This window comes from Phyllopteryx taeniolatus, chromosome 14 (assembly GCF_024500385.1).
Source record: "Phyllopteryx taeniolatus isolate TA_2022b chromosome 14, UOR_Ptae_1.2, whole genome shotgun sequence".
Lineage (NCBI taxonomy): Eukaryota > Metazoa > Chordata > Actinopteri > Syngnathiformes > Syngnathidae > Phyllopteryx > Phyllopteryx taeniolatus.
In genome coordinates this window covers 16,017,939-16,033,651 of record NC_084515.1, presented here as the reverse complement: position 1 = coordinate 16,033,651, position 15,713 = coordinate 16,017,939, and the positions used below count along the sequence as shown (strand labels likewise).

Below are 15,713 nucleotides of genomic sequence, written 5' to 3'. Positions count from 1 at the left end.
CTACCTGGACAATTAAGTCTTCAACGAGCCTAACATGCATGTTTTTGGAATGTGGGAGGAAGCCGGCGTGCCCAGAGCAAACCCACGCAAGCACAGGGAGAACATTCAGCTCCAGAACCTCACTGTTAGGCAGATGCGTTAACCACTAGAGCACCATGCTGTCGAGAAGGAATATCTTTAAAAAAAAAAACAAGATTAAATATGAATAGTAAAATGACGAATTTGCCGGCTGCTCTGTCTCAGCATGAGGTTGGATGATTGCAGAAGTGCTTCCAAAAAGTGGAAGAATGAGCATTTCAAAGCTTGTTATCTTATCAGCCCTCGGTCAAGCTCCCTCCGTTAGTCTTTCTATTCCTCAATCTTATGAAGGTGATTAGCTGCCGTCTCTTGACTTTTGACTGCAAATGTTGCTCGTTGCTCGACTGTGACCTTTAAAATGGATGTGTGTGGAGAATGGGAAAAGCAACAAAAAGAGCAGCATGGAGGTAATGGTGTGTGTGCTAATACTCTCTTTCTAGATGACTGCTGTTGATGCTTTGTGTGTGTGTGTGTGTACAAACTCACTTGTAACTCTGGCGGTCCTCCTTCATCTCTGATAAGCAGGAGGTAGCTCTGCCCGTCCACCACAATCTCCTTCTTGAAGCGGCCACCTGAAGAAAAATTACATGCTGTTATTTTCATCACGCATAATTGTAAACACACACAGTTGCAGGTATAGGAGGGTGAGCACACTTTTGCAACCGCAGTATGTCAGTTGTTAATTTTCACTTCCACACTGTAAAAGACATATTTTTCAACTGAGAATGACACACACACACACACAGAGGATTCTAAGCAAAAGGTAACGGAAGGCTCTCAGAGGAACGCCTAGCATCCAACAAGAATCGAAAAGCTTACAAACCAAACAAATTAACCCCCTGGAGATGAAAAGATCATGAAGGTGAAGCTCCACACCGCTTGGAGTTGATAATGGAAAATTCTTGAAACAGCATTTCTAAGTCACTATAGAGGGGTACAACGTAGCAAAACGGTGAGTCGTTTTACCCTCAGTCCTTCAATGAACGTGTGTGTGTGTGTGTGTATATGTGTGTACCTGATAATGCAATACAACAACATGGCGTGACCTCATAAAAAGTTTGTGCGACTAGTTGAAGTGAAGCTCCTCGGGAGCATCACAACAGTGCTTTGACAGGAAGACGTCCGGGGGTCTCTCAGGAGCCAATTACGTGGGTGAGGAATTGCAATTTAGCGTGTCTAATGCACAGCTGCTGCGGGAGGCGCTCGGGCGACAATGTCACCGCAATGCCGCCGGTTTCTCGACGCAGAAGCTCATCTGGCTCTGCAGCAACGCCTGAGCGGCACAATCGAGACCCCCAGTCATGTCACGTTCTTCAAGATGAACTGTCACGCCAGAAGAAAATGAAACTAACCACTAATGTCAAGTAATGTGGTTAAAAAATAAAACTCAATAAATAAATACTTTACATCTGGACTAATATATGGCAGCTAGCCAGTCGGTGGCTAGCACAAGAAGCTAACGTAGCAGTCTAAAGCTTCACACAGTACTACTACTTCTCAAATACTGTAGCTCAAGCAAACACAAATGCACAACACCAGTCGTGGCAGATCCCCCCCCCCCCAAAAAGATTTTGTTAACGAAACGTTGGTAAATAGCTAGCTATTTTACGCGTGTTATTGGGATTAGCACATAGTTTCTAGGCACGACACACACCACTGCAACACGATTGGCTTCTGGGTCACAGAAAGGGCAGGCTACGCAGATGAAATGAAATGACCATCCCAAACATACATCACATTTGTACGAAATAAAACAAATAAGTTTGTTATGGTTAGGTTTAGAGCTAGGGTTGCTAACCAGTCACATCACCACGCCGCCCATACTAGTTCTAAATTCACAAAACGTTGATTAATAGCTAGATAGTCAACGTTGCAGTCGACATAATTATTCGGTGCTACTTGTTGTCAAAGAGCATATACAGCCATCCATCCATTTTCCGTGCCGCATATCAAAAGTCAAGTCACAAAATGTTGGTCAATACCTTGCTAGCTATCGTAGTGGTCTACATCTTCACTCAGATAGACAGACAGATCCAAATAAGTAATTTGTTCACCAAACATTGGTCAATAGCTAGCTACAGTATCTAGCTAGCTAACTACAATATGTAGCTAGCTAGCTAGCTAACATAGCAGTCTAGATTTTAACTTGGTGCTCCTTGTCAAACAAGCGGAAGACTCAAATCCACGACAAGTTACACAGGATCAGAATCAAAGTCCTTTGTTCAGAAACAGTAATGCCAGATCTAAATTGAAATCTAAAGTCCGTTGTTTACAAAAAGTGGGTGAATAGCTGGCTATCTCTCGAGCTAACGAGCTAACATAGCAGTCTAGAGCCTCACTCAGTGCTCCTTGATTCTGCGCTCCTCCTTGTCAAACACCACAAAGATGCACAACACCAGTCACAAATATCCAAACCAAGGTCCTTTGGTTCATTAAAAGCTGTAGACATGAGAACCAAAATATGAGGAAGAGCTCTCAGTAAGAATGGACAGAAGGAAAAAAAGGGACTAAAGCAAGGAAAGAAGGAAAGTAGATCAGCCTTAGGTTACACACACGTGGACACGCAGTTTTTTCCCTACACGTTCTTCATCATTTTTCATCTCATATAAAATGCAGATTATTCCCAGTTGCAGATGAAGACGAAACCCACGGGAGTCACCACGCAAAAGTCAATTCACATCTTGCACTTTGTGATCCTATGGAGATTAAAAAGTGGGGGAGAAAACCAGAAGAAAAACGCTCACCTTATGAATATATGCAGAGCGCCATTTGACAAAATTTAATAATCTACTCGGTTTCGATTAGGATATGAATCAAAAAGTGGGAGCGCAAATGCATGCTTGCGGAAAAACTATTAAATATATTACATATATTTTTTACAACCATGTGATTTTTGTAGCTGCTTCATAAGCACGTGTGCTTCTTGGTGATAAAGAAGATGAGAGATGATAAAAAAGGAGGGAAAAAATGCTCTGGAAGTCCTACAATTTATCACTGAAGTTGCAAAGAACTTCAACTGCATTGCACAAGAACTCAGTTTAATGCGCATTAAAAGGAACACATTAAAAGTGGACTTTTTAGTGGCTTGTATACAAATACAAATAGTCTCTGTAATGGTAAATGTTTTGTTATCTCCCTAGTTTTGAAAATGTTGACCAATAACAGCAAAGGCTTGTCTTACTTTCGGGAGGGGACAAAAAAACAACAACATTGAATGATGCCCAATACTTTTGGGACAATATTCTATGAACTGATGAGACGAAAGTTAAACTTTCGGGAAGGTGTGTGTCTCATTACGTCCAGCGTAAGTGTAACAACATTTGAGAAAAAGAACATCATACCAATAGTCAAACAAGGTGGTGGTAATGTGATGGTCTGGGGCTGCTTTCTACTTCAGGACCTGGATGACTTGCTGTGTTTGATGTAACCATGAATTCTGCTCTTTACCTATTTTTTTTTTTTTTAAATGTGTCTGTGAGCGAGCCATTTTGTATACGGTTAAATTAGCCAGTGGTAGCTAATTCATTTGCAGTCTGGACGTTAAGGAGTGCACATCCCCTGCTCTAGAGGTGGTACCGGTAACACCACAAAAAGTCAGACACGCTTGAATATATTTGAAAGCATGGGCTACATTTAATTTAAAGCATGTGGGAGGAGTTGGAAGTAACAACTAACATTTTCTTTTACAATATATGGTTTTCTTATAATGCAGATCTTCACCTATTGTGGGTGCGTCTGAAACGTATCCTCGACGATAAATGGGGCTTCACTGCATTTCTATTATCATGCTTCTAATGGGGAAAAGTCCAGCATGGACTGCGTTTGGCCTCAGAGGTTATGCCGTGTTGGCTGGCGCTCATTAGATTGCATAACCAAGTGTCCATTCTTTCAAAAGGTTGACTCAGTTCATCTCATCCTGGCAAATAAATCCGCTTGAGTCAGTCACCCGGGCACCTCGTAGAGTCCACTATAGCCTGCTTAGCAAAGGCCGGATGCTCTCCGCCTGCTGGATGAATGGTGCTCGTGTAACGGCGACCCATCCACGTACCAGCAGTCGGCGCCGGCTTTATTATTTTCTTTTCGAACTCGAGCTTTTGACGAGTCAGACAAAGCGACTGTTGGCTCTCGTCACAGGGATCAGAACAAGGCGCAGAATGAATGATTTATGGCGAGAGAGTCTGCAATGGAAGCATATACACTGTCAGACTATGGATTGTGTTACATAATCACCCAGAGGTGTCTGCTAGGTCTTTCTATGATGATGATGATGAGTTATGTGAGCGGTTCAGGTTTTACAAAAAAAAAAAAAGAAAAAAAAAAGGCGACCAATGTAGGCGGTGCTTGCACAGAGGCTCAGACCTTGACATCAACAGCGCTCTATCCACTGTTGCCATGGCAACACACCCCAGCGCTTGTTTCTTGTTTCACGCACTGTATATTAAAAAAACGCCACCGTGGATGTTTTATCGGGACAATTAAAAATGTTGAAATGTGCACAACATGGCCGCTAATCAGGAACGTCAAGAGGTGCCTGTCAGGGACAATCACGCCGGGATGTTTCTCTTTTGGCGCGGCAAAATGAGAGAAAATCCGGGATACAATTGCACATGGCAACCATTCCAGTTAATCTTTGTGGATACCAAAGTGGGGCCAGGGGGCGCCGTACTCATTACGATCCCGAAGATACGCTTCAGTTGTCATCTTCATGCTGCCGCTATTGTAACAGAAGCGCCCTTGTCAGGGAAAAACGGCTAAAACTTTCAAAGGGAAAAATTATAGAAAATTTACTCAAGTCTAATAGATAATCGGAAAAAGGAAAGAAATCACAAACAGAACCTGTCTGACAAAATGAAGTTGGCCAAAGGATTTCAAAAAGCTGACACAAAATTCCACAATCCAAAGAAATTCAAGAACATATCTAAATATATATATATATATATATATATATATATATAAACAAAGTAACGGTTACAAAACCATTTCTAAAGATTTGGGAATCCATCAAACGGCGGCACGGTGGCCGACTGGTTAGAGCGTCAGCCTCACAGTTCTGAGGTGCGGGGTTCAATCCCCGTCCCCGCCTGTGTGGAGTTTGCATGTTCTCCCCGTGCCTGCGTGGGTTTTCTCCGGGCACTCCGGTTTCCTCCCACATCCCAAAAACATGCATTAATTGGAGACTCTAAATTGCCCGTAGGCATGACTGTGAGTGCGAATGGTTGTTTGTTTCTATGTGCCCTGCGATTGGCTGGCAACCAGTTCTGGGTGTACCCCGCCTCCTGCCCGATGACAGCTGGGATAGGCTCCAGCACGCCCGCGACCCTAGTGAGGAGAAGCGGCTCAGAAAATGGATGGATGGATGGATGGAATCCATCAAACCACTGTGAGAGCCATTATCCACAAGTGGAGAAAACATGGAACAGGGGTGAACCTTCCCAGAAGTTGCCGGGCTACAACTCAATAACTCATCCAGGAGGTCAGGAAGGAACCCAGGAGGACATCTGAAGAACTTCATGACTCAACAATAAGGAAGAGACTGGGGAGAAAAATGGCGGTACGGAAAATCGATGGACGGATGGATGGTAGTGTGATGTCTGGGGCTGCTTAGTTACTTCAGGACCTGGACGACTTGCTGTGATTGATGGAACCATGAATTCTGCTCTTTACCAGAAAATCAGGAAGGAAAATGCTTGGCCATCAGTTTGTGACCTCAGCCTGAAGCGCACTCGGGTTCTGTAGCAGGATAACATATCCTCTGTTACTTTCTGAAAAACTCAACTAATTGCTGTTTTTGTGCCCAGGCCAAAGAAATAAAAATATTGCTTTGGCGCCATCCAGTGGCATTTTGGTGCTAGACAAGGAAAGTAGAGTATAAACATTTTTAGGGGGGGGCGTCAATCACTTGAGTTTTTTTGCTATTTGGGGCAGGGCTTGGTCTCTATCCCCCACATATGGCAGAGGTCACTGCAATGCGTGATACGTGTGTATTATTGGATCTCACTAGATTGTGTGGGTGTACCTCATGGTGCTCTTACCTTCAGGAGACTCCTCCTGCACATACGTTCCCGTCAAGTAACGGTGGACTAAGGCCGACTTCCCGCTGGAGAGATTCCCCACAATCCCCTGCAAAGACAACAGAAAGACAAGAGAAATGAGTGAGAGTGGATCACGCTGGCTTTACAGCACTTTAGTTACGTTTTAATATCACAAATAAACAGCAAAGTGCAAAATTCTCCAATAAATACAATATTTTTAAACAAACAAACAAAATATGCAATAAAATAAAATAAAATACATAATATCTTGAATCTTTTGTTTTTTCGTGAAAGTTCAATTGCCTGTAGCTGCAACAAGATGGTGGAAAAGCACTGGTTTTGTCTAAGTCAGTGGTTCTCAAACAAAAATAAAAACAATAAATTCTCTCCAAGTACCAACACAATGACTAACCTTAACATTTTATTCCTAAAAAGTATACTCAATATAATTGTAAGCCGCTGCAACAGTATGCACTCAGTTTTCATACAGAAATGCCAAGCTAAACTCAAGTATTGCGAATTAAAAATGTACTTCAATAAATGTTTGAAAACAAGCAGTTCTAAAAGAAGAAGAATTAAATGCACTTACATTGTACTTAACTAAACTGTATTCAACCAAATGTACTGTACTAGATTTGAAAAAAAAAAAGTTTAAGTTTCTGTAACAGTATATGCACAGTTGGAACTTTTAATTCAGAAATGTTTCCGTTCTTGCATTTGATTCTATTATTATTTATTTTATCATGATTTGTTTCTGTGTATTATTTACTGTAGTTACCCTGCAGGAGTTGCTTATCAGAAATCACATTATTATCTTATGTACAATAAAAAGTCACACATGGTGCGTCCTCTCATGATTACGTTTTCTGTTTCTGTTTTGGATGTAATCATTCAGCTCTGAATCAGCGACAGCGCAGGGCAACTTTTTTTTTTTTTTTCCATTAAACTGCTGTAAAATTAAAAGCAGCTGCAGCCTGCAGGGAGGACCGTCAAAATAAAATGTTGAGCTCAGCTCACAGTGGGATGTAAAGGAGACTACACGTGTTTGAGGGCTTCTTGGGAGAAGCTTAAGCAAGAAAGTCACTTAGGATACATGTGATTGATCATGGGCTTTGCGGTGTTTCCTCCTGCCGGCGTGGAGTTAAAAAAAATAATAATAATTTGCCTTTGGGGATGGGGGAGGAGGCCAGCAAGCCTGGCAAGAACAAAGCTCGGCTACGACATAACTCATCTTCGCCCTCCGCCTCCTCCTCAGATCATTAGCGTGTGCTAAAGTCAGGTATGCTTCTCATTAGAAAGGGCGCATGACAGGCAATGTGCATCTGATTTTCCGCGGCACGACTTCGGAGTCGTCGATACGAGTGTGTGAGTAAGTTCGCAAAACATGTAGGCTGAGTGCCGTGAAAACACTGAGTCAACTCGGAAAGGCTACCACCACCACCACCACGCCACCTTCGCGCAACAGAAACGCTGCGTCAGCTCAGTGTGTGCAGTTTGAGGAAGCTTCCAGTTGGAATACAGTGGAACACCAAGCATTACGCGCGGTGCAGTGTTTCCTCGCTATATAGCGGTTCAACTATTGTGGATTCAGTGCATTGTAGATTTTTTTTTCAGATTAATATCACGCACAATTCGCCATATATTGGGATTTTGAGTGTATGCTGTCATTTTTTTTGTGGTAAAATAAACTAAATACTGAACGAGTGTGTCCACGTCCAACAGTTGGACGTGCTAAGCTAACTTGCTAATAACTAATTTCAGCAAGACATGAAATAGGGTGTGAAAAGTGTTATATCATAAGGACAAAAGCACGTCGCAGACACGTTAAGACACCCGGGGGTTGCTTGAAATTGTGGGGGGAAAAAAGGGCACAGTATGTCTCCTTTAAGGAGATTGCGCTTCAGAGGTTATATTCTATTTAAGAGTTAAAAGCAAGAGAGACAAGGCTAAAGCTGAAGAAAAAAAAAAAAAGCGATTCATCTCTTACTTAAAAAGAAATTGACACCATTTGTCTGACGTCTTATCAGCATGAACTTTTGCTTCATGAAAGTTGAAAGTTGTGCACCAAATGATTGCTATTCTTCTCAGGGGTTTAATTTTGTATTTGCTGAAGAAACCCCTGTGCGGGCGCAGCCAACTAACACCAGCAGAACAAGGGAGCTGCCGATTTTTTAAGTCCTAAATGGCGCCAAGAACGGAGCGGTTCCATTCCCTAAAGCGCAGATTTGAATCGGTCAAATCGTCCACGTTCTGCATTTTGTCAGCCTGGACGGTGGAATCGCACCCAGGACGTGTCGCTCATTCAGCACCAAAACTGTCACTCATCCCACCACACATTCCTTACAAAAACTAAAAAAGAAACAAAAAACAACCTCCAACTAATTCACAAGTAAATGTCAAAACAATTCATTTTAATGTTCCCAATGAAACAGTAGAACATGACACTTGTGAACTACAGGGTCACACCAGCAAGAATTATTTACAATTTTTTACAATCATAAATTTTGGTAATCTCAAAATTACCACTCAAACCGAAATGCAACACTGACAGAGAGCTGCTGCCACTCCTAATTGCACTGAGAATTATTACCTTTAACCTGTAAACCAGAAAATAAACCATAAAAAAAAATAAAAAAATAAATTGTAATAAATTCACAAAAAGTGGATCTGTCTGCTTTTGTGTTTGAACCCTTATATTCAATAAACGTTTGGGAACTGAGGACACTAATTGTTGAAGCTTTGTAGGTGGAATTCTTTCCCATTCTTGCAACAGTCCGGGTTCTCCGTTGCCATATTTTATGCTTCATAATGCGCCACACATTTTCAATGGGAGACAGGTCTGGACTGCAGGCAGGCCAGTCTAGTACTCGCACATGTTTACTACGAAGCCACGTTGTTGTAACACGTGCAGAATGTGGTTTGGCATTGTCTTGTTGAAATAAGCAGGGGCGTCCATGAAAAAGACGTTGCTTGGATGGCAGCATATGTTTTTGCAACACCTGTATGTACCTTTTAGCATAAATGGTGCCTTCACAGATGTGTAAGTTACCCATGCCACTGATAATAACACAGCCCCATACCATCACAGATGCTGGCTTTTGAACTTTGCGTCCATAACAGTCTGGATGGTTATTTTCCTCTTTGGCCCAGAGGACACGACGTCCACAATTTCCAAAAACAATTTGAAATGTGGACTCGTAGGACCACAGACCACTTTTCCGCTTTGCATCAGTCCATCTTAGATGAGCTCGGGCCCAGAGAAGCCGGTGGCGTTTCAAGTTGCACTTCCGGAAGTAGCGATGAACTGTATTGACTGACATTGGTTTTCTGAATTGTTCCTGAGCCCATGTGGTGATATGCTTTACATATTGATGTCGGTTTTTGATGCAGTGCCGTCTGAGGGATCGAAGGTCACGGGCATTCAATGTTGGTTTTCGGCTTAGCCGCTTACATGCAGTGATTTCTCCAAATTCTCTCAACCTTTTGATGATATTATGGACCGTAGATAATGAAATCCCTCAATTCCTTGCAATTGTACGTTGAGGAACATTGTCCTTAAAGTGTTGGACTATTTTCTCACGCACTTGTTCACCTCGCCCCATCTTTGCTCGTGAATGACTGAGCAATTCAAGGAAGCTCCTTTTCTACCCAATCATGGCACCCACCTATTCCCAATGAGCCTGTTCACCTGTGGGATGTTCCAAACAGGTGTTTGAGGAGCATTCCTCAACTTTCTCAGTCTTTTTCGCCACCTGTCCCAGCTTTTTTGGAACGTGTTGCAGCCATAAAATTCTAAGTTAATGATTATTTGCTAAAAACGTTCAAGTTTATCAGTTTGAACATTAAATATCTTGTCTTTGTAGTCTATTCAATTAAATATAGGATCAACATGATTTGCAAATCATTGTATTCTGTTTTTATTTAGGTTTAACACAACATCCCAACTTCATTGGAATTGGGGTTGTAAATTCCCCAAAATTTCAACCAATATTCAGGCGAATGTCAAACTAATTCCCTTTAGTGTTTCCAGAAACAACAGTAGAAAATGAGCACGACGCTTATGAAGTCGACCAGGAAGTTCAAAACCTCCCGGGGTGAGTTGGGGGAGGCCGAGTTAGGGGTCTACAGGAGGACGGTGGCGTTACTCACCACTTTCAGCTCTGGCACAGACCGGCTCAGCGTCCATTCCTGGCTGTTGACAAAAGAGTCTGATAGGAGAAACACAAAAATAAAGGAGTCAATATTAAGCACTCCTCATTATACACGCTTGCCATTTATTTCAGTGTGGAGTAACATTTATACTTGGAAGGAAGCCATTGGGTGCACACACTTTTTATTAACACCTTTTATTTTACAAACAAACTGAATTGAACTTGCACCCCCAAAATAAGACCAGAAGAAAAACATGAATTATGTCGAATAATATTACACCTACATCATAATATTACATATCTTAAAATATGTTCTTGTTCCCTCCAAATTAGAACTTAATTATAAGGAAGAATAAACTTTTTTTCTTGAAAAAAACCCCCACTTTGTTCTCATTAAATTGTAACAATTGTTCTCTCTTTTTCTGAATGATTTGTGATTTCACTATTTTTAATTCTAATATTCAAAATGTATTCACTTAAAATTACTACTTTTCTGAATTGAACTCCCATCTCCCAATGTGACTTGCTCAAATTGATTATCTCTTTTTTCTTGTAAATTTACAACTTTATCCTTGTAAAAGTAAGACTTTAGTCTGATAAGATAAAAATAGTCATTAAATACAAACTAAACTTTTTACAATGTTCTTGTTACGCCAAAATGCATTTCTTTTACATTGTTTTTTTTCCATCCATCCTGACTCTCTCAAAAATTATGACTTGTGATTTTAACTCCCTCCTTCGTTAAAAAAATAAAATAAAATGAATCAAAATCATAATAAATCGCATGAAAAAAAAGAAAATCAGACTTTGATCTCCTAATCTTACATAATAAAGAGTGAGTGTGTGCCATCATCTGATGTTGTTGTCTGTGCGTCAGCTGATGCGTCAGGCCCGTCACAAGTTGAGCTACAACAATTTGCAATCAATCTGTGACAACATTACCCAAATTATTTCATCAGTCGGATAGTTCTTCTCAGGTCGGACCACAATGGGTAAATAAATAAAGTGGTTTTACCGTCAACGTATTCAACGTATTTGTTTTTGGGCAAATTTGCAATCAAGCGCTCCGAGGGTGTCGACTTGTCAAACACCTGCGCTAAGCGCATTCCAAGCAGCTTTTCGCACTGTGCACGTTTCCACACAAAAGGGGATACACGTTGCTTCATCCAACTTTTTTCTGCCAGAAAGTCACAAATGATCTGACTTGATTCACCTTGTTCAGCTTCGCGGTGACATTTCAAGGTGAGCGTGTCTCCCACAGAGATGAAGAGCTAAATGACCGTGTCATCACCACGATGAAAGCGAACACCACCCTTTCTGACGGGAGATCACAACTTTCTTACCAATGGAAGGTACCATTTTAAGACTACGAAGGCGAGTAATAATCAGTGCAAGCATTATAAAAAATAAAAATAAAAAAAAGAAAGCATGACTGGCAATCAATTGTACAAAGGTGTATTATGGCCACACTGGCAAGTATAAAAATTAAAAGAAAAAGATATATTGTTAATGTAAGTCCAAATTCCCACATGATCTTAATTGCAACACTCATTCATATTGTATAAATTTAAATCTACAACTTCATTCATCTATTTGATTTTTTTTTCTCATATCAGTGCTTTTCCTGAAACAGTACAACGACTATATTCTCATTAAATTGTGATTTTATCCCTCCCAAAAAAGACTTCTCTATCATTCTTCTCACTCATAAAATGAGATTATTTATATAATATTACATCTTTATTCCAAGAGGATTGAAGACATAAATACGATTTATTTCTTATAATTCATGTTTTTTTTCACAAAATTATAGTTTTTTTCTCCTGGCCTAAAATGACATGTTTCCCATAAAATAAGACTTTATTCTCTGAAGATTCCAACTTTATTGCTATAAAATCTTTTCTCATTTAAACTAGTCTTGTAAAATGACCCCTATATTGTCATAAGATTATCCACCCATCCATTCAACACCGCTCATCCTGGTTCAGGTCGCGGTGCCCGGAGCCTATACCAGCTGACTTCGGGCGAAAGGCGGACTACACCCTGAACTGGTCGCCAGTCAGTCGCAGGGCACATATAGACACGGACAACCATTCGCACTCACATTCACTGAGTGGGAACTGAACCCACGCCAAAGTCAGACGAGTGTACCACTACACCATCAGTGACTTTCATAAGATTATATATATATATATATATATATATATATATATATATATATATATATATAGTTTTTTTCTTTCTACAAAGATGACTATTCTGGTGAAACAACTAAAATTAACCGACTTTTTCCTCAAATAAATTTTTCTTGTGAGATTACATTTTTTTTCCCTGAAAAGCTTTTTTTCATTTAAAAAAAAATAAATATATATATATATAATACTACTTGGTGCGCTTGGGGAAAAATAAATAAATAAATAAATCCTAATAAATTCTATAGTGAGAGCAGCCAGACTAAAATAATAGTTTGAAGACTTAAGTAAATATATATGCTCATCACAACACTGATAAACTTGTGTATACTATTTTTCTCTTCATGTATGTACGCTTGAATTTTGGAACCCCTGCAATTAAAGTGGAAAAGGCCCTCTGCTGAGATGTTTATAAAGCAAAACTTCCCACGGCGAGTGTATAGTCTTACAGTGACCTCTTTCATGTGCACTGAGTGTATACTTTTCCTGTTTAGCGGTGTAGTTTTACACAGTACTTTAGCATCCTCTTTATGGCTTTCACATGTCACAACATGCACAAGAAGAGACCCGACTGGTTGGGTTTCAAACTAAACGCCAACAAATGCCCGTAAACACCTCCCCGACGAGGCTGCCTGCTCGTTTTAAAGCATTTCCTGTCAGTTTTGTGGACGCCTAGTTATTTTACCACTGGGGAGAGATGGGTGGCGTATAAAAAGGCCTAATTGAATCCATGTGCTCCACTTACGTCACCCTTAAAGAATGAGCATCCCCAAATGACGGTGCCCCAGAATGCCTATAGTTGGGGGTGGGGGCAAACATCGAGCCTGCCTCCTCCCCGCATTTGTGATGCCTTGACAGGACACCGACGTCTTTGTCTAAGCGAGAGAGTGGAAAGAGAGAAGCTTCAGCTTGTTTGTCTGCTTTCTCTCTCTTCCCGGCTCACGACGACTCGCTTCTAAAATGACTAGTCTGTTTCCGGATGGATTACATTTTCAGGAAAAAATGCAAAGCCAGCAAAAAAAAAAAAAAAAAGCGGATGCGGAGTGTTTTTTTTTTGGGGGGGGGGGGGGGAAACTTGAAATCTACATTTCCCCTCTGAAAGATTTTTCCAACCAGCTTTCCCACTTCAAATTATAGAGGGTGACTTTTAGCTAGCAATTAGTGCTTCAGCTTCCCTCTGTTGGGCATCAAATGATGTTCACTGTCGAACCATCAGAAAATGAAAAGCAGTCAGGAGTGCATTGCAAGGCCCCTAGTTTAGAAGGGCAGCCAGAAAACAGAACTTTTCATTGGTGGTTAGACTCCACATTGGTCCCACAGAAACATTTGGAGTTTTTATTTGTGTACACTCTAGAGGTGCAACGATTAATTGACAACTAATCAGTTATCAAATAAACCGACAACTATTTTGATAATCGACTAATCATTTAGGCTACGTTCACGCTGCAGGGCATGATGGCCAATTTGGATTTTTTGTTGTTGAATACGATCTTTTGATGTTGTCATTCACATGATAAAACCAAATGCGACTTGTACTCTGGGCGGAATGCACCCGTGACGTCACACGCGTGTGCGCATAACCGCGAGGTGTTTTTGTGTTTTTTAAGCAAATGCGGCCCATCGCGTAGGTCTCGTCATGATGCTTTTGTGGCAATTTCAAGCATTTTGTGCAACCGGCGCCAACATTTTCTTATATTTGTCTGTTCTAAGAGCATCTTCACTGACTGTTTTCTGCTCCTTCTTCAGCCGTTGCTTTTTGTCGCGTGTCTGTTTTGTCAAACAATTGGGACGTTTGTTGCCTTTTCATGACGTATAAGTCGGATGAGCGCGCCCTCAGCGCCTGCAGGGACCATGTTGGTAGACCCCGGGTCCAGACTTTAGCTGAACAAACAAATGCCTGGAAATGGATGACTTTGTCACTTTTACCCACAAAAACAAGGCCTTTTCTTGTTTTTTCAGGATTAAGAGAAAATGTCAAAATGGTCTCAAGAGTATCTTACTGTTCTTCTCTCAGAAGCAATTTAAAGAGCGACTAGTCGGATACGTTATCTGTGTTCTGCTGAGTGGCCAAACACCAAACCGTTATCTGTAGCGCTCAGTGATAAACACAATCAACCGAGGTTGAAGCGAACATCTCCGTAGCTCGCCCCTGGTCCGGTGCAGCCTCAATGATGCGGCCCACTTCACGCTCTTCAAGCAAGCGTCACTGACGCCGATGAGTTCCACCCGGCTAAACGACACACGCCGGTTCAACCGGGGGCCCCTATTTAAATGTGCAGATGGAGGAGTCTGGCGCTACAATGCCCCGGTTGATTGAATCAATTTGTGGGGTGTGAGGGGATTAGTCTGATTTATCTCCCATTTCCTTCTGCCTAAATCGGCTATTGAGCGAACTGCCGGAAAACGTGATGGAGGACCTTAAAGAGGAAAACGCAAGCCGCTGAGAGAGGGAATGAAGATGCACAGAGGAAATATTTATGACAGTAAATATTTGTATGAAAAGCACTTGTAGAGCATAAATATAAAACAAATTAAAAATAGTATGTCTGACTGTAACTGCATGTAGATGCCACAAGATGATTCGAAAGAACTTCTAACGGAAAGGACAGAGCACCAACACCATGCATCTAATATTGTACGTAATCAATCACGAACCTCCGTTACATCAACGACAAACAAAAACAAACAAACCACCTTCACACGAAGCTCATCAATAGTATTAAGTAGGATTTGCAACTTTTTTCAGACCGATACCAGTACGAGTATTCACTCTTGAGTCCTCACCAATACAGAGCACCGATACTACTTTTGATAACATAGAATTCCATTTAACACTATGACAGGTAATTGTGAACAAACACCTTTCTTTCTTTCTTTCTGACGTATATGATGAGTCGCCAATGTGTCAAACTGCCGGACTACAGTGCCAACTACTGGCGAGGAGGACCTACTCGATGTCAGATTTTTTTGCCTTCATTAGCAGTGGCTCGTATCGTCACACGTTATCTTCTGTCATTGTTGTTGTAATGTCTTGCTATGTCAGAAGTGGATATTGTTTTTGTTATATGTAAGGCCTACTGTCGATATTGTCGATCATTGCACACTGATCGTCATACCGCTTTCCTGAAATAACATCATTGTCACTGTCAAGTCGTATTTGTAGTTGCATTGAGAAAACTGTACCCATCCACAACGGCTGCCGTTGTGACCAGTGCCCAGATATATGTCACATGATCAAACGGTCGATTGACAGTTTTATA

General features: G+C 41.1%; 1 protein-coding gene across 6 annotated transcripts in view; it reads right to left on the bottom strand.

The window, feature by feature from the left end:
* agap3 (ArfGAP with GTPase domain, ankyrin repeat and PH domain 3) overlaps positions 1-15,713 on the bottom strand; it is a 137,525-nt gene that overhangs the window by 65,626 nt on the left and 56,186 nt on the right. For 5 of the 6 annotated variants that reach the window (XM_061796555.1, XM_061796556.1, XM_061796554.1 and 2 more), the window contains exons 2-4: positions 10,260-10,318; positions 6,111-6,198; positions 565-650 (exon numbers count right to left, since the gene is read on the bottom strand). In XM_061796555.1, coding sequence (XP_061652539.1) covers positions 565-650; positions 6,111-6,198; positions 10,260-10,318 — 233 coding nt within the window. Of the gene's footprint in view, positions 1-564; positions 651-2,060; positions 2,080-6,110; positions 6,199-10,259; positions 10,319-15,713 lie in introns of those variants that run through there. The other variant, XM_061796558.1, reaches the window with a different exon arrangement.